Source organism: Vicugna pacos, chromosome 12 (genome assembly GCF_048564905.1).
Source record: "Vicugna pacos chromosome 12, VicPac4, whole genome shotgun sequence".
NCBI lineage: Eukaryota > Metazoa > Chordata > Mammalia > Artiodactyla > Camelidae > Vicugna > Vicugna pacos.
The window spans coordinates 59,379,283-59,398,571 of NC_132998.1; the positions used below are offsets into that span (position 1 = coordinate 59,379,283).

The 19,289-nt window shown below is 47.1% G+C and overlaps 1 protein-coding gene across 12 annotated transcripts in view; it reads left to right on the top strand.

Annotated features, from left to right (window-relative positions):
- SGSM3 (small G protein signaling modulator 3) overlaps nt 1–19,289 on the top strand; it is a 32,454-nt gene that overhangs the window by 8,784 nt on the left and 4,381 nt on the right. Inside the window, exons 2-11 of one of the 12 annotated variants that reach the window (XM_072973575.1) lie at nt 5,209–5,300; nt 8,992–9,017; nt 14,441–14,560; nt 15,071–15,156; nt 15,598–15,664; nt 17,007–17,212; nt 17,286–17,393; nt 17,904–18,146; nt 18,428–18,623; nt 18,977–19,122. In XM_072973575.1, coding sequence (XP_072829676.1) covers nt 14,551–14,560; nt 15,071–15,156; nt 15,598–15,664; nt 17,007–17,212; nt 17,286–17,393; nt 17,904–18,146; nt 18,428–18,623; nt 18,977–19,122 — 1,062 coding nt within the window. In that variant the 5' untranslated portion in view covers nt 5,209–5,300; nt 8,992–9,017; nt 14,441–14,550. Of the gene's footprint in view, nt 1–5,208; nt 5,301–8,991; nt 9,225–13,835; nt 14,000–14,440; nt 14,561–15,070; nt 15,157–15,597; nt 15,665–17,006; nt 17,213–17,285; nt 17,394–17,903; nt 18,147–18,427; nt 18,624–18,976; nt 19,123–19,289 lie in introns of those variants that run through there. The other 11 variants (XM_072973572.1, XM_072973574.1, XM_072973571.1 and 8 more) reach the window with 11 other exon arrangements.

Sequence of the window (19,289 nt, forward strand, 5' to 3'; positions counted from 1 at the left end):
GAGGTGAGGCTGGGATGGTCAGCAGAGACGACTAGGTCATGAAATCTTGTAAACTAAGTTAACAAATTTGGGTTTTTTCCGAAAGTCAGAGGGAAGAAAAAAGGTTTTAAAGTGGAGAAGGGCATGATCAGTTGCAATTTAAAAGGATTTCTGTGGCTGCAGGGTAGCAAGTAGATGGGGCAGAGGGGGCAGGGGGCAAGAGTGGAGGCAGAGATGCCGGTTAGGGAACTCGCAGTAGCCACGACGATGAGAAATGAAGCCCCAGCTGGAAAGTAGCAACAGGTTGAAGAGAAAAGGGAAGTTTCAGAAAACATTAGGGAAAGCCTAAGAGTTGAGGGTTGGATGTGGGAAGATGGGCAACCTCTTGACTGTGATGCCCAGTTCTAGCTGGAGAAAGTGGGTAGCTGGGTAGTGATGCCAGCTTCCTGAGGCAGGGGCCCAGGAGGAGGGTAGGTTCACGAGGGAGAAGACAACTTAACTTTGGAGTGTGGTAAATTTGATGAGTGTGAAGGAGTGGCCCAGTGGGCAGTTAGATATGCCGGCCTGAGGTTCAGAGAGAGGTGTGTCCTGGATGTGGAGATCAGCGTCATCTGCCTGTAGATGGTAAAGGAAGCCAAGAGTGAAGGAGGATGCAAAGAACTAGAGGAGGGTCTAGGATAGACCATTAAGGCATATTAGGAACCAGCAGGGCAGGAGGAAAACCGAAGGTTATGACTCTTACCTTGAGAAGTGAGTGCTTCATGGAGGAGGAAGTGGTTACAGCATGGGATGCTACTGAGGGTTCAGGAGTGTTAAGGACCAAAATGTCTTCATTGGATCTAATGCACATCAGCTTTGCTGGATTGACTCTTTAGTAAACCAGGCGTGTGCTGAGGGCACTAATAAAGCAGAGACATAAAACAAAATGGGAAGAACTTGACATTGGGCATTTTGTAGAAACATAGCAAAAGTCATCTTGGAAAAAATCTAAACATTGCTGAACTTCCTCATACGCATTTTATTTTTATGTGGAATTAAATAGGGAGCACCCTAATCTTTTTTCTGTGGCTATCTAAAGTCTTTAATTTTTTTCATGTTTAACTCTGTTTAAATAGGTAGTACATTAAAATAGGTCAAAATTGAAAAAGTACAAAAGGGCATTGAGTTTAAAAATCTGCCACCCAGTTTGTCTCACATACAGCCTTGTAAATTTTATGTGACAATTTCCTCTCTTTTTTTGCACAGATGTTTACCATTCTTCTCACTGTTTTGCACCTTGCTGTTTTTACTTAGCAGTGTATCTTGGAGATCACTCCCTATCAACACATGAATAGCCGACTCATTCTTTCTCCCAGCTGCTGGCTGTATTTCATTATAGAGAGGTGCTGTGAGTTATTCAGCCAGTCCCCTGCTGACGGATACTTAGGTTTTCTATTTTACCATCTAACATTTTGCTGTCACAAACAATGCTGTAAGGAATTACCTTGTATGAGTCATTTTTCTCAAGCGTAGTATGAATTTCCTGAAGTGGGAATTGCTGGACGAAAGGGCCCCTAAAGGTTTTTAACCCAGCTCTGCTTATTAGAGTTGCTGGCACTCAGAAAGCCTGCAGTGAATGGTGGCTATTATTAAGATAAATATGTTATAGATAGGTTATATGATATGTTACAGATAGTGGGATAAGAGCACATGACACAAGCCAGAGGCAAGAGGGTATGTCAGGGAAGGCTTCCTGGAAGAGGAAACGCCTGAGCCGAGCCTTGAAGAATGAAAAGTCAGGTGAAGCGGGGAGCATTGCAAGCAGTGGGAGCAGAAGGGGCCAAGCCCAGAAACGTAAGAAGGAACTTGTTGTATGTAGGGGTGCTCCATGATTTGGTACTACCTCCGTTCACCAAACAGTCCACACCTGCACAGGTCAGGCACCGGGCTCGGACCTGGATATAGGGCAGATGTGCATGGCCGCAAATCACGACTCACCTGCAGTATGAACAGTAGGAGTTGTACAGTGATTAATTCTGTCAGAGAAGGGAGGGAGGGACCGTGGAAGGTGGAAGGGAAGACATTAGAGGAGGTCATATCTGAGCTTCAGATCAGTGGTTCTTAAAGTGTGTTCCCTTATACGAAAGGCACATTCTCAAGCCCTATTCAGACCTACAGAATCAGAAATTCTGGGTGTGGGCCTCGGCTGTCTGGGGTTTAAGAAGCCCTACGGGTGATTCTGATACACTCTACAGTTTGAGAACCACTGATGGAGATTAAGGGAGAGGGAACATTATCAGTCAGGGAACTAAACCCCATGGTATTGCTGAAGTGTAGCTTGTATTTTTAAAAAGTATTTATTTTATATGCCTTAATAAGGAAATAAGGTAAGCTGATTAAACTTGCATTACATAATCAGCTGATATCCTTATCTTGAAATTCCAATAAAATGGACACAAGCCCTATATCCCACACTATGTGAGAAGGCCAACATTTTACAAATTTAACTCATTTAATCCTCGTAACAACCCATTAAGTAGAAATTATTATCCCTGCTTTTAGACCTTTATTTGATTTTTCCCTCAAACCGCACTCAGGCTCTGAGGAGCGGAGCAAGCTTTACCGAAGGTGCGGCCCACAAAGCGATTTTCCCTTGCAACATAGCAACTTAAATTGGGTTTGGGGTTGTCCTTCCTTAAGAGGGGTTTGGTCCACCCCCAGGACCTCCCTCTCCCAGACATGCAGCGTGTTAATGTCTCATGGGTCGCTTTGTCCTGTGGGATGCAGCTCCTCACCTGTCTTTGGACTTCACCTCTGTGGTCCAGGCCACCGCTATTTTCTGTTCTCCTCTACTTCCAAATTTTAGCTAATTTCCTTTGCTAGGCGATTGATATGTCTCTCCTGTTTTTCCTAATCTATGGCTTCAAGGTTTACCTTCCACCTTTATCAAATATTTCCCAAACAAGGATAAACACCCTCTCTGGGAAGTATTCTAGAGCCAACTATTAAAATATAATTTTGCACTGTGCTAGAATTATAATAATATAAAATTTTAGGTTCACTTTAGGGGTCATTAACATTAACCTATTTAACCTTAAGTTAATTACCTTGCTTCAAGTGGCATCATATTAAACTCTGACATCAGTAACTTGTTATTAACCTATTCTTATTCTTTGATTTCTGTTTACAAATCTGACACCATAAAGTAGAAAAGACAGATTTTTAAAATCCATATCCTCTCCCAAACAAGACAGATGTGTTAACTTCATTTGAAAAATCTTCAAAGGGAAAGTTCCTTGCAGCACTGATTTTATTGCAGAAATTGCTGTTAGGTGCTTAAATGTTGTATCAGCAGACTGCAAGTAAATCGTAGAACATACGGTTATAAAATTATATAATGCCTGGGGAAATATTGATAATGGTCAGCAGAGAAAAATATTTTGAATCTAAAATATAAGACCTGTGTTTGTAGGTAGAGAAAAACCAAAAGAGAGCACAGGAAAGAAGAAAATGTTTTATTGAGGTGGCAAACTGGTGGTAGAATTTAAAAAATTTTGATTTCCATTAATGTTGTCATGTTAGTGTAATTGCAAAACTCAGAGGAAAGTCCCTGACTACCCTTCCCATGATAAACCCAGTGACTGTTTATACTCCAGAGACTTTCTTCTCACCTGTAGCCTGCACTTACCCTGCTACATCTTAAGTCTGTCCTTTGTGTTTGCATCTGGAAGAGAACGGTCTTGGGCGGAGTGCCCAGAGTGCCGGGCGGAAGCGCTCCTGAGTCTCGGGCTCTGACAGCCAGGGTCCTCCCTGACCCTGGGTTGTGGCTGGGGACCAAGTGCGTGCCAGGGCTGTGGAGAAAACTCAAGGGACAGGGAGGCATTTCTGTAAAAGTAGATTCGGAAATAGCATTTCTCCCCTTGGAGCCTGTCTTGCAAATTGATGTACTTTTGTGGTCTCCTGGTTTGTAAGCATCTCTTTTCCTTTAAACTGCTTTTAGCGGTTTTTGCTTTGGGGAAAGTATTTCACTTCAGTGTACAGGAAAGCACCTTCAACCCCATGTGAAGTCAGACACCTGGAGATTTTGTTTGCCTTAAAAAAAAAAAAAAGGCTTGGAAACCTGGTTTCAAAGTTGTCAGTTCTTTTTCCAGTGATTACTTAGACTATTAGGGGGGATCTTGTTACAGGAACTTGAAAAATGACAGACTTTACTATTTAGCATCTTAGAGAGTTCCCGACTTCACAGCTGCTGAGATGTCAAATTCACGCTGAGCAGTGTTAGTAAAGTGTTAGTTACAAATGAGGGAGAAAGGGGCCCTTTTCACAGTTATAGATGAGCTACCTCTAATAGTTTGCACCTTTTTTTTTTTCACTTTTGGTTTCTTTGGTTTTATATAAACATTAAATCCCCGTAGAGATGGATTTTTGAGGTGGTAAGTAGTAGTTCTGAGTGAGAGAGCAAGAGATGGAGAAACTGCAGAGCTGTTGCAAGTTCAGGTGTCATTTGTGGACCTCAGAAAACCCGGGACACATTCTTATTCCTAGTGTTCTGTACTTAAACTGTGATTTTAAAAGTTGAGATATGATTTATGTTTTGTAAAAGTCACCCTTTAAAAATTTAGAGGTTTTCAGTATATTCACTTTGTGCAACCATCACCACTAATGCCAGAACATTTTCATCACCCAAAAAGAAATGCCATACCCACTAACAGGAGTTCCCCATCTCACCCCTCCTTCCAGCCCCTTGGCAACCACTAATTTACTTTCTGCCTCGATGGACTTGCCTGTTCTGGACATTTTATATAAACAATTACAGATGATGCGGTCTTTTGTGACTGGCTTCTTTCACTGAGCATACTGTTTTCAAGGTTCATTGTGTTGTCACGTGTGTCAGTACTTCACTCCTTCTTATGGCTGAAATTATTCCATTGTGTGGATGCTCACATTTTGTTTATCCATTCATCACTTGATGGACATTTGGATTGTTTTCACTGTTGGACTGTTAATAAATAATGCTGTGAACATTTGTGTCAAATTTTTATGTGGTAAAATTACTTTTAAACACAATACCTTTGTACTTTTCCAAAAAAGAGAACATTTAAAATCAAGACAAATAAACTCCGTACTCCTACACAGCCATACTCATTTTTATATTGCCTTCAACATGTATGTACTATATCACTTTAAATGGCTGAAATCACATACTGTCTTCATGCTGATGACTCCACTTTTCTTCTGTTCTCTCTTCAGCCCCCTCCAGTTGGACTTGCACCCTCATCATTAAAAATTAGAGCTCTTGTTGGTATCACCGCCATCCTCCAGTTTGCCGAACCAGTGACCAGGTCTCTGTCCTCATTTTACTTGACCTCTAAGTAACATGTGACACTGCTGATCTCCTCCTCCTGGGAACGCTTTCTTCTCTTAGTTTCCACAGCAGCACGCACTGCTTAGTGTTCCTTCCTCTTCACGGCTCACTCTTCAGACTGAAGAAAAATTTTGGGGGGAGGGGGGAGTAGTAATTAATTAATTAATTAATTTAATGGAGGTACTGGGGATTGAACCCAGGACCTTGTGCATGCTAAGCACACACTGTACCACTGAGCTGTACCCTCCCCAGCACTTTTATTTTCTTTGTCTTTTTCTGCCTGACTTCTAAATGTGGGAATGTTCCGGGATTGGGTTCTAGGCCACCTGTTCTGTGTTCTCTTCCAGGCCGTGACATCTAGCCCTGGTGAGTCCCACATTCACAGCTCCAGTGCTGACCGCTGTGGACTCTGTACTCACATATACAGTTGTCTACTTGACTTCTCCACTTAGCTGTCTAGTAGGCATCCCCACTGAACACGGCCAGAGCAGCTTGCTGACCTGCTCTCTTGCTAACCCTGAAGCCTGCTCTACCCCAGGCTCCCCTCATCTTGGTTAATGGGACCCGCACATTTGCTCAGGTCAGAAACCTAGGTGACATCTCAGTTCTTTCCATTGTCTACCTCTGCATCTCCAAAGTATGTCCAGAATCTAGTTACTTCTCATCATCTCAGTGATTTTAGTCCAACGTGTCTCTCACCTGGACAACTGTAGTTTCCACTCCTAGCCCTTCTGCAGTTCATTTTCCTCAAAGCAGCCAATGTGATTTCTTTAGAAACCTGAGACAGGCCACGTCATGCCCCTGCTCGGAGCTCTCCAGTGGCTTCCCATTAAAATAAAACCCAGAGTCTTTACCGTGAGTAGAAGGTCCTGCCTGCCTTTCCAGTGATCTCTGCTGCTTTCCCGTCATGGCTCTCTCTCAAGCACACTTGTCTTATTTCTCCAGTGTAATAATACTTGTGTTCCTGAAGGCCGTGACACGAGCCATATTGTCTGTTTGAGCTGCCCTTCTAGGTCTTTGCTGAGCTGATTCCATCTCATCATTCTGGCGTCAGCTGAAATGTCATCTCCTCAGAGAGGCCTTCGCTGACCACCTATCAAAAATGGCCTCCTGCCCGTACCTGTTACTTTGTCACTTTATAACCTGTAATTCTGTTACTTTTTCATAGTTTTATGATTACTCTGAAATTATTCATTTAGTTGGTTATTTTTTGTCTATTTTCTGTCACTAATATTAATAGCTGGCATTATTAAGCACATGCATGTGCTTTGTATTGTATTTACATTTTCTCATTTGTTATCATTTTACAGATGAGGAAACTGAAGTTTTACAAGACCAAGAACTTGGTCTTGTTTTACTGCTTTATCATTTTTTACCAAACAGTGTTTGGTGCATAGTAGTTGCTCAAAAAAAATTTGTAGGTTGGCTAGATGAACCAGAGATTCCTAAATTTATGTCTCTAGTTCTTACATCTCCTTGAAGACGTAAATTTGTGTATCCAGTCACCTGCTTCACATCTCCAATTGGATTTCTAAGAAACATTTAGTTATCGTATGACTGTTTGTTCCCTCCTCCCGCAAACTGTTTCTTTTCCACTGTCCCCCCTGTTAGTGAATGGCATCATCGTAAACCCGGGCGTTCAGACTGGAAACCTGGGCCTGGCTTTGGGTGGCTCCCTTTCCTCCTTCCCCACATCCAGCCTAGAAGCAAAGCTGTTGGTTCTACCTCTGGTTATATCTTGAATCCATTCACTCCTCTTCATCCCCACCCCCACGGTCACCACTTCAGTCTCGCACCCCATCACCTCTTTCCTGGAGCTTGTCCTTCCACACTTGTCTCACTGCACCCGCTCTTGTCTCTCCACAAGCCCTTTGCCAAACAGCAGCCAAAGTGATTTTTAAAAACCATACATGGGGTGGGGTATAGCTTAGTGGCAAAGCACATGCTTAGCATGCTTGAGGTCCTGGGTTCAATCCCCAGTACCTCCATTAAAAAAAAACAACAAAATACAAACAAGAAAGCATTATGTTAGTTCATGCAACTGTCGTGTTTAGGATCCTTTTATGGATTCCCATTGTCCTTAAAATCTAACTCCTTCACTGTGGCCACAGTCCCTTGGTAATCTGGGTTCCTCTGCCTCTCCAGGGTCTTCTTACATTGTCCCCTTTGTCCACAGTGTTCCAGTTATCGGGCTTCTTTCTCTTTGCCCATTTTTTTGGATTGTTTCTTTCCAGCTTACTGAGTTTTGAGAATTCCTTATATTCTGGATACTTGTCCTTTATCAGATGTGTGATTTGAACATATTTTCTACCATCTGTGGCTTCCGATAAAGTCTAATTTATCAAATTCTTTCTTTTATAGATCATGCATTTAGTACAATATCTAAGAAATCTTTGCTTACCAAGGTCACAAACATGTTTTCTTCTAGAAGTTCTGTAGTGTTAGGTTTTACATTTGGGTCTATGATTCATTTTGAGTTAGTTTTTGTATATGGTGTGAGATATGGATTAAGGTTCACTTTTTGCATACGGCTATCCGATTTTTCTACGACCATTTGTTGAAAAGACTATCCTTTCTCCATTGAGTTGCCTTTGTATTTTTGTTGAAAATTAACTGTATTTCAACAAAATATTATCTCACTGTTTTGGAGGCGAGAAATCTGAAATCAAGATGTCGGCAGGGCCGAGCTCACTCTGAAACCTGTAGGGGAAGGATCCCTCCTTGCTTCTTCCAGCTCTGGTGGCTGCAGTCATTCCTCAGCCTCACGGGGTGTTCTGCTGGCTCTTTACATCGCCTTCCCTGTATATACGTCCGTGTTCAAATTTCCCCTTTTTATAAGGACACCGGTCATACTGAATTGGGGCTCTCCTTAATGATGACATCTTAAGTTAGTTAAATCAGCAAAGACCCAGTTTCCAAATAAGGTCACATTCTGAGGTACTGGGGGTTAGGACTTCAATATGTTTTTCTGGGGGGACGCAACTCAATTTATAACATTAACTGACCACATGAATATGTTTCTGGATACCTGTTCTGCTCCACTGGTCTCTGTGTCTGTCCTTTTATCAGTGTCACCCTGTACTGTAGCTTTATAGTAAGTATTCAAGTCAGATACTGTGAATTCTCCAACTTGCTGCTTTTTCAAAATTGTTTGGAGTATTCTGATTGTTTCGACTATTCATTTAAAGTTTAGAACCAGCTTGTCAGTTTCTCCAAGATATCCTACTGAGATTTGGATTGGAATTACATTGACTCCTTTCCTTGTTCCCAGTCTGGGAGAAAGCTCTCAGTCATTTATCATTAAGTATGATTTTTTGTTTTTTGGGTTTTTAAAAATTTTTATTGAAGTATAATCAGTCACAGTGTGTCTGTTTCTGGTGTACAGCATAATGTCCCAGTCATGCATATACATACATGTATTTGTTTTCATATTCTTTTTTATTAAAGGGTATTACAAGATACTGAATATGGTTCCCTCTGTTATACAGAAAAAAATTGTTTTTTATCTATTTTTATATATAGTAGTTAATATTTGCAAATCTCAAGCTCCCAAATTTATCCTTTCCCACTCCCTTTCCCCCGGTAACCGTAAGATTGTTAACTATGTCTGAGAGTCTGTTTCTGTTTTGTCGATGAGTTAATTAGTGTCTTCTTTTTTCTTTTTTTAGATTCCACATATGAGGGATATCATATGGTATTTTTCTTTCTTTCTCTGGCTGACTTCACTTATAATGACGATCTCCAGGTCCATCCATGTTGCTGCAAATGGCATTATTTTATTCTTTTTTATGGCTGAGTAGTATTCCATTGCATAATATACCACAACTTCTTTATCTAGTCATCTGTTGATGGACATTTAGGTTGTTTCCATGTCTTGGCTATTGTATGTAGCACTGCTATGGTAAGTATGATGTTAACGCTAGGATTTTTGTAGATGTCCTTTATTAGGTTAAGGGAGTTTCTTCTATTTCTAGTTTGCTGAGAGTTTTTATCATGAATGGATGTTGACTTTTGTCAGATGCTTTTTCTGCATCTGTTGAATCATATAGTTTTTCTTAGTCTGTTCACGTACTGCATTACATTGATTGATTTTGAAATGTTGAACAAGTTTTGCATTCCCAAGATAAATCCCACTTGGTCAGGATGGTATTGTTTTTCATGTATTGTAGAACTTACTGGCAAAAGGTTGTTCATAATATTCTCTTATTATCCTTTTAACGCCCCTAGGATCTGTGGTGATACACCATACCCTCTTCCATACCTGGTAGTCTTGGTAATCTGTGTCTTATTGCTTTTCCTGTTCAGACTGATAGATGTTTGATTTTATTGATTTCAAAGGAGCAGGTTTTGGTTTCATTGATTTTTCTCTATTTTTTTTTCATTTTATTGATTTCTGTTATCTTTATTGTTTTCTTTCTTCTGCATACTTTGGACTCAACAACTTGGATAAAGGCCAGATTCCTTAAAAGTACACAAACTACCAAAGTTCACTCAAGAAGAAAAAGATAATCTAAATAGCCTTATCTCTGTAAAAGAAATTATAGCTGGAAACATTTCCACAAAGAAAATTCCAGGCACAGAAGACTTCATTGGTGATTGTTACTCAACATTTAATGTAGAAATAATACCAATTTCTATACAAACTCTTCCTGAAAATTGAAGAGGTGGGACTACTTCCCAAATCATTCTGCAAAGCAAATACCATCCTAAACCTAACCAGGCAAGGGCATTATTAGGAAAGAAAACGACAGCTCAAAGATCCTTCATGAACATAAATGCAAAAATTCTTAATAAAAGTTAGGCAAATTGCACTCCACAATTTCCAAAAAGGAAAATACATCACAATGACCCCACAGGATGAGCTTCAGACCTTATTCCTCGTGCCCCTTCCAGGTGGTTCTCTTCCCAGCCTTGGGGAGTTTCCTTACAGGCGTGCTCTGACCAGTTTTCGCATGAAGATTTGGGGGTGCTGTCCTCAGATTTCTGGAGCTCTGTCTGTGCAGGTCTCGCATCTCCAGTTCTCTGTTCTACAGACTCAGGCCGCTCTGGCTCTCAGCTCAGCCCCTCACCCTCCCGGGTGCCCCCCACCCTGGCAGTAACAGCCCGTCACGGGGCCACCTCAGTTGTGCTCTCTCAGGCATCGCTGTCCTGTGTTGCCTGTCGGCCAGTGTTTGAAAACCACTATTTTATGTATTTTTCTGGCTTTTTGGTTCAAGTTCAAAAAGTAAATCCAGTCCTTGTAACTCCATCTTGGCCAGATGCAGAAGTCCGTAACTGGAGTATGAGGGGACTGCATCACACCGTATCGCATCAGTGTACCCAGACTTGATCAGTTCCCCTAATGATCGCCCTGTGAATTGTTCTCATGTTTTTGTTGTGTAGATAATGCTGAAGTAGACCTTTCCATGCACACACCGTTTTGCTTCTATTGAATTATTTCGTTACATTTCCAAGAGAATAGTTACTGGATTTAAGAGTATGAATATTTAAGGGTATTCCATTCCCGAGGGAAAGTACAATCTACAGCAATTCATGAGTGAACTAGTTTTTTTTTAACCACAAAAACTGGTTTTTACCAGCACTGATGCAGCCAACTTAGAGGGGCTCTAGAAAGAATTTTTAAAAATTAAATTTACATGCTTATAGGTGTCAGTCTTTTAATCTGCCTCCAATATATTTCTCCCCGTTCTTCAAAAGTCTCTCCTGCTCAGTGCCCCTGTGACAACAGCAGGGCTGCCGGTGCCAGTGCCGCGGCTCCCAGATGGCTGCTTTGAGGAAGGTTTCCATGGCGACTGGAGGCAGGAAAAACCTGTCTTCCCGGATTAGCAGTATCACATCCGGCTCCCGTTGGGAACGCGGGGACTCGGGGCAGTGGGTGAGAGAAGTGGTGTATATATGTATGAAATATTACTGCAGAGCCTCTTTAAAATATATCCAGAATCTGACCATTTCCCATGGTCCCCATGTAGCAAAGCCGACATCATTCCTGCCACGTCGCCGCCTCCTGCCCTGCAGTCTGCTCTGCACAGCAGCCAGAGAGCTTTTAAGCCCAAGTCAGATTCAGGTTTGCCTCTGCTCAGAACCCTCCTGTAATGTCCAGCCCTCCGAGAACAGGGTCCAGTTCTGTACTGCACCTTAAGGCCCTCCGTGACCCCCACTGTGTTTCCTCCTCCTCCCCAGCCCCCCTTCAGTTTGCTGCTGCTTGCACCTGCCCCATGTGTCCCTGTCTTGTCTTCACCCTTGCTGCTCCTCCTGCCTGGGTCCCCCTTCCCTCTGGAGCCACGGGACTGGATCTCTCACTCTCTTTTGTTCAGGTCTGTGCTTGGACGTCACCTTGTCTCAGCGCTTCCCGAGCGCTTTAGCTCCATGGCCCCCTGCTTTTACCCTGCTTTACTTTTCACCTGGCACTGCAGTTACCACCATCTGACACAGCTGTTTTATGATCTTTGTCTGGTTCTCTACTGTGATGTAACAGCGGGGACTTTTGGTTTTCACTGTTGCATCTCAGCCCTTAGATCCCCACGAGGCTCTGGCGGTGCTCCGTACCTTGTGAGTGAGTGAGTGGGAGGCAAGCCAACGTCAGGAAGGGGAGCTGCTTACTGAGAATCACCTTCCCAGCCCCCTCGGTCCTGCACAGCCAGGGACAGCTCTTCCACTGCACACAACACCTGCTCCCTTCTGGAAGAAACAACCCAGTCATGCCTCTGAGGCCTCGTGATGAGTCCTTCTGGTGATCTCAGCTGGCACATGTTACACTGAACTGTACGAAATTATTGTGTCCATAGGTTGTAATGGATGAATATCAGCAATAGCGTATGGCCTTCAGCATCCTGGGTGTAGACGGCCCAGGTACTAACAGTCACGTTCTGGAAATTGTTAGGACTCCCACTAACTGCCTGCCTGATGCTTCCTGAGTACCTGTCGGGTGTCAGTGTGCTGGGGCTGTCTGCCGTCTCCCTTAATCCTCACAGCCACTGTAGGATATCGGTACTGTTACTCTGCTCTGTGGAGAAGAAAACAGATTCAGAGAGGTGGCGTGAACATGCCCCAGGCTGTAACTAGCAGGAAGCAGCAGAGCTGGGAATTGAATCCACATCTGTGCCACTGGCGAGGTCTTCACTTTAACCGCGGCGCCGTCGGGCCTCTGCAGAGCGGGCGCAGGGGCTGAGCTCAGAGCCGTGCGCCCCTAGGGCTGGTGCGCAGCAGTGAGCCCCCCGGGGCCCTGGGCCAGCGGCCGGCACGGCCGAGCTCCGGGTGCCCTAGCACCGTCGAGCTGGCGGCTGCCTGACGTCTTCTCACTGGGGGCGTTGGGGAGCCTGGTGGGGTGGGGGTACCGTTGTGGGGATCCACTGGGAAAGCTGTCTATGGGTCTCTTCTAGACTTGTTTTCTTGAGTGTGAGGAATAGAGATACCTGCTTCAGGGTGTGTTGTGAGAATCAAATGATGACGTGACTTTAAGAACTTCTAGCTCAGTCCCCTTGATGTAAAAATATGTAATCTCCATCCAGCACAAACTCCTGCTTCAGACCAGGCCCCGCATACCTGTTATACTGAAGACAGACATTGTGTCTTCCTCATGCAGATCAGACAAGCCTGGGATGGCTGGCCTGTTAGGGAAGTGGGTTCTGCCATCTGTTTGTCAGCAGGGCTTGTCTAGAAGCAGGAGGGCTCCCTCCCAGTTGGGCACCAAAGCCACTATGATAGGCATTTAGCCCACCCTTGGCCAGGTCAGGGTGTGTCTGGGGGCAGGAGTGGAGGTTAGTGACCCAGCTGAGCTGTCTTGGCCCCAAATTTGCAAGTGTGTCTTTAAAGAGATTTTTTTCATGTGCCCGTTTTTCAACATATACTGGAATGAAGGGCCCATAGGGTGATGTTTTTTCATAGGGCCCTCAAGGTGGTTGTTTGATTTTCCTTTTTTGTTTCTTTCTCATTCCCCTGACCCTTCCATTCACCCAGAATTCCCTACAGCAGAATCCTGTGGCAGACAGCACGGAGAAGACGAGGGACTGCTGTGGACCAGGCTGACAGCTGTCCCCTCTGGCTCCCATCATCTGAAAAATGGCAGGGGGAGCTCTAGGTCTAGTGAATATGATTCCAAAAACTAGAAGGCAGCTGATGCTGAAGTATTGCAACCACATCTCTGTACTGTTACCTTCCATTTATTTCATGGGATCAAAGCCTTTTGTTGCATGGTTAGAAGTAAAAGGCTTCATATTCAGAAAAAGACAGAGAAAGCTGCCCCCCAAACTGCATTTCTGTTGAAGTTCAAATGGGTGATAATAGGTTCTTTCTAGTTCAAACAGGAGCAAGTTAGAAATAGGAAGTTAGAGGATGCCCCAAGTGATGACGCCTCAGTTGATTGATGGCTTTCTCTTACTTTTTTAAATCGTGATATAATTCACGTGCTATAAAGTTCACTATTTTTAACGTATACAATTCAGTGGTTTTAGTATTCATACTGTTGTGCAGCTATCGCCACTGTCCAATTCCAGAACATTTTTCATCTCTTCAGATAGAACCCTGTGCCCATCAGCAGTCCCCCTGCCTGCCCCCTCCCCCAGCCCTCGCTGGCCTGCTCTCTGTGTCTGGATTTGCCCCTTCTGGACATCGCATTGAAACAGAATCGTCAGTATGCATCCTCTTGGGACTGGAAATGCCGGGGTCGGATGAGTGGAGGTATCAACTCAGAAGCCAAGATGTGTTCCATCTAAATGGTTCCTCGAAGATTCTGGTTCGGAGGAACCTATTCATGGGGGTTTTGGTGGTGGCTGGATTTTGTTTTCTTTTTTAGGAAACATTTGTCTGAGCATAGAGTATCAGGAAGTCTGTATGATTCTCTCCTTCCTTAATGGTACGGGAACTGAGCAGACATTCTGCTTGGCTCACAGAGCTGTTGAGAATATCAGTTTTGTAGCTTCTTCAAAGTATATCTTCTCTCGGATGAAATGTTCAGAATAGGAGACTTTTTCTTTCAAGTGTGACTTTTCCTTTCCTGTTACACAGAGGCCAGGACTCACCTCCCCACTGCCTCTGGGCCAGCAGATCCGAGTCAGGGGTGGAAAGGACCCCCAGTAGAGCAGCTGCTTTAGATGACTTTCCCCTTTGCTCTCCTACCAGGACAGATGTTTCTGGACCAGATGAAGCTTAAGGAGACTTCCGGCTGTAAGATATTAGGATAGGAAAACTCTCAAGCCTGGATCTGCAGAAGGCTTGCCTCGCTTCTCCGCATGATGTCAGGTGGGAGGCAGGGGCCGGCTTGGAAATGGGGTGACAGGCTCTCTAGGGGGTAGGGGGGCCTTACCCAGGAGGACCCACCCGGTGTTGGGGGAAGCAGGCTTGTTTTTCATGGACCTTCGTGGGTCACATGGACCAGGCAGGAGGTGGGGGAAGGAGGAAGCCTTCTGATGGGCATCTGGGAGTTACTGCAGCTCTCTTCTCAGTTTTCCCGAATCCCTGTCCTCTCCCTCCAGCCTGCAAATTCTTACTTGCAGGTGGAAGAGGCAAGGACATGAAGTTTGGTTGTCTCGTAACTAACACGCTGCTGGTTTTCTTTTCCTTCCTCCAGAAATTTGCACATTTCTAGGTTTCTCACCCTCCCCTATCCATTGGACTTTAGATGGTCCAGTCCCTTTAATGCTGGTGCTCTGGGGGGGCGGGACAGGGGAGCAGGGATATCCCAGTCTGAATTCCCTCTCTGAATGCTCTGCGTTTTTTTCATCTTGTATTCCTGACCCTCCTTGGTTTTAGGAAGCCACGTACCTTCTGCCAGTGGCCCCTTCTCAGCCCTGACTCCGAGCATGTGGCCCCAGGAGATCCTGGCCAAATACACGCAGGTACAGCAGCTGGCCAGCCAGACACCAGCGGCTCTGCCCCGAGGCCATGGTCCCCAAAGGAACCCGCCACTCACAGGCTTCCTGGTGGATGGGTCACTGCACCGTTCGCACACGGAATGGGAGGCCCCATCAAGGACAGTGTTAGCTCCGTGTCCTCTGGGAATCAGGCTTTAGGTTGGATGCAAAGTATGGTGCTCTGCCCTCAGTATTATGGGGACTCAGAAATAAATGAGACACACTTTTCCTGACTTGATCTTATCTTTGACCTCTGAGGAAAACAGGGAAGATGTGGGGAGAGTTCGAGAGGGTCGTGACCCCTGTAGCTGAGTGACAACTGCAGGGGCTCCAGGGAAGGGCACCCCTTGCTCTGAGTTGTGGGGGCCAGGTGGCAGCCGCGGGGTGGAGGGGTCCCAGGCTGACTCTCCCCACTCCTGGGTCTAGAAGGAGGAGGCAGCGGAGCAGCCAGAGTTCTGCTACGATGAGTTCGGTTTCCGGGTCGACAAGGAAGGTGAGACTGAGCCCCTCGCGTGGAGCCTTGCCCATGTCCTTGGGGAGGACCAGCCGCAGCGACTCATGACCCTGCTGTGACCTCGGGCTCCGGCTGTTTCACCCGATGTTCCAGAGTAAAGGACGGAGCTGCATCTGATGGTGATGCTGGTCTCAGTATATGGAGTCCTCTGGGGGTTTTAAGATTAATTTTATTGATCTTCATATGATAATAAAAGCAGTAATGTTCATTGTAGAGAATTTGAAAACTACATCAAAATACAAAGATTAAAACACGTTAACCTAGTGGGGAGGGTACAGCTCAGTGGTAGAGCACGTGCTTAGCATGCACGAGGTCCTGGGTTCAATCCCCAGCGCCTCCTCTAAACATAAATAAATAAATAAACCTAATTACCTCCCCAACCCCAAAAAAGAAAAATTAAAAAAAAAAACCCGCCCCCAGATTAACCTATAATCCTGCAGCCTGAAGATAACTGCAGACATTTCAGAGTGTTCTTTCCTGACTGTGTGTGTTTCGATGTGGAAGATTGTATCATAATATTGCACAATGTTAAGAGATCTAAGAGCAGTGTAAAAACATGTCTATGGTGTATGTGGTATATGTATGTTTCTATATTGCTCTTTTATCTCTTAACATATACCATGAGCATTTTGTCAAATGTCAGTTAAGACCTCTTTAAAAGCGTATTTTTCAGTGGCTGCACACTGTCCCATTTTAATGAATCTGTCATCATGTTTTTATAACCTCTCTTCTCTACGTGGGCCCCAAGGCCATTCCCACTGTCTTCTACCACAGCGGCGCCTGTGGGCTCCTGAGGGGGCTGTGGGAGGGGCGTCTGCCCGAAGCCAGGGGAGCCCGTCACCAACCAGAAGGTGTTAACTGGCTGAAACCAGTCATGTTCAGGTCGCTCATATTTCCAGTTCTGCCAAGTCTTCCTCATTCTCTGCTTTGCGGGCAGATATTTGGAAGTTAAAAGCTGGGCCTGAGAGGAACACAGGGAACTTTCTAGTATGACGGAAATATTCTGTCTTGATGGGAACAGTGTTTGAATGTTTGTTGATACTCAGTGCACTTAATATTTGTGCACTTAATGTGAATTCACTGAAGGTGAAGTTTTAGAAAGCGGAGGCTGAGGCTGTGACTCCGGGATGGGTCAGGGCGCTGCCCTATGGGGCAGTAGTGCTGTGGAGGCTGCGGGGCAGGAGAGCCCCGTCCACGGGCACCCGGGCACTTCCGGAGGCCAACTGGAAAGGCGGCCCTGGGCGTGGGTGGTGAGATCCGGCCCTGGGCCGGGGCCGATGCTCCGGGGAACAGACGGGGTGGCTTCCTTCCTCCCCTGCAGACGGCGCTGGCCCCCGCTCCAGCAGGCTGCCGGCCGCTCTGATGGAGGACCCGCCGCAGAGGCTGCGGTGGCAGGCCCACCTGGAGTTCACCCACAACCACGACGTGGGGGACCTCACCTGGGACAAGATTGCCGTCTCCCTGCCCCGCTCAGAGAAGCTCCGCTCCCTGGTGCTGGCCGGTGTCCCACACAGCATGAGGCCGCAGGTGAGGCAGAGGGACCCGCGGGGGCCGGGAGGTTCCGGTGCCCCTGGGAGCTGAGTGCTCACGCCCCCCTCAGCTGTGGATGCGGCTCTCAGGGGCCCTGCAGAAGAAGAGGAATTCTGAGCTGTCCTACCGAGAGATTGTAAAGAACAGCTCCAATGATGAGACCATTGCTGCCAAACAGGTGAGGCCGGGGCGACAGGCACAGGGGTCTGGGTGGGATGAGGAGCGTCCTTCAGGAAGTGCCCTCTGGCCATGAACTGTGCCTGCGGGAGGGGGATCTGCTGGGGTTACTGGACCCGCCCTGGTGGGCCTCTCCTTGGCAGGGGTGGCCAGGCGAGCACGGCAGCCGTCGGGCAGCCCGAGGCAGCCCTTTCACCCACAGACACATCCCTGGAGCAAGCTTGCTCCCTCCTGGGTCCTCTGTGGCACCGGGAAGAATTGTCAAAAAGGCCACCAAAGCCGGTGCACATTAGGATCCTCTAGAAAGTTTACAGATTTCCATGCCTCCTTCCAGAGAGTCTCAGTCCATAGCTGTGGCTTGAGGCCCAGGAACCTGTACTTCCATTTTTATAAGCTCCCCCATGAGTCAGGTGGCATGAGCCACACATTCGCGGGCTCTGATCCTGAAGGGCAGAGCATGAGGAGCCCCGACTCCTGGGACAGAAGCCGACCTGAGGTTTGCCCCGCACAGGGGTCCCCAGCCTCCTTCCCGGGGGTCTCGGGGTGCCAACACTGTAGAGGGTGTGGGCCTGCAGCTGCATCTCACAGGCTCTGGGGGGGCTGCCGGCAGATTGAGAAGGACCTGCTCCGCACCATGCCCAGCAACGCCTGCTTCTCCAGCGTGAGCAGCGTCGGGGTGCCGCGCCTGCGGAGGGTGCTCCGAGCACTGGCCTGGCTCTACCCGGAGATCGGCTATTGCCAGGGCACTGGCATGGTGAGCAGGGCCCGGGAGTGGGGAGTGCCCCAGGGTCTTCTCCACACCCCCAGGGGTGACCGATTTCACAACTGGGCCAGCAGGGTGGGAGGACAGGAAAGGAGTCCCCAAGGAGGGCAGGGGCTGCCAGATACGGTACTTCCAAGCCTGAGACAGGCACGCGGTCTACAGTGTGACCCCCACAGAGGATGCCTTATTCTAATTGGTTACCTGGATGGGGCGTCTGTTCTCATTTGCCTGGAGACCTGGGTAGAGGTCCCTTATCCCACTGCCCTGGCCAGGTGGCTGCCTGCCTCCTGCTGTTCCTGGAGGAGGAGGATGCCTTCTGGATGATGTGTGCCATCATCGAGGACCTGCTCCCGGCCTCCTACTTCAGCACCACCCTGCTGGGCGTCCAGACAGACCAGCGGGTCCTGCGCCACCTCATCGTCCAGTACCTGCCTCGCTTGGACAAGCTGCTCCAGGAGCATGACATTGGTGAGGCCAGAACCCACCTCTCCCCTGGGGTCAAGGGGTCCTGAGCTCTGGCCCGGGTTCTGCAGACCCAAGGCTGACGGGGCAGCTGCGAGCTCAGGAGGAAGAGAGGAGCTCATTTGACGATGGCCATGCCACGCACACATCCCCCGCCGCCTTCGTTGTGCTCTTGTTCTCCAACGTTCCCTGATACCCTGTCTCTTTGCCCGTGAGCTGGCAGGGCCTCTTGTTGCTTTTTGGGATACGCAGTCCATGTCCTGCATGGCTTGTGTGCCTGGGGGACGCCCCTCCTCTCAGGCTGTCCCGTGCCAGCTGTCCCTGGTCCCAGCCATAGGGCCCCCGGTGTGTGTCCGCAGAGCTGTCCCTGATCACGCTGCACTGGTTCCTCACGGCCTTCGCCAGCGTGGTGCACATCCAGCTGCTGCTGCGCCTCTGGGACCTGTTCTTCTATGAGGGCTCCCTGGTGCTGTTCCAGACCACGCTGGGCATGCTGCGCCTCAAGGTGACGACCGGAGCCCTGGGGCCGCTGCAGCTGTCCTGGCCCCTCCTCAGAGTCCTCCGGCCGCCCATGCTGTGGTCCAGGCCTCAGCATCGTGTGGCCTGAGCACCAGCCCCTCCTGAGAGGCCCCAGGGGATGGGTGGCAGCATCTTTTCTGGGGCAGGGCTTCC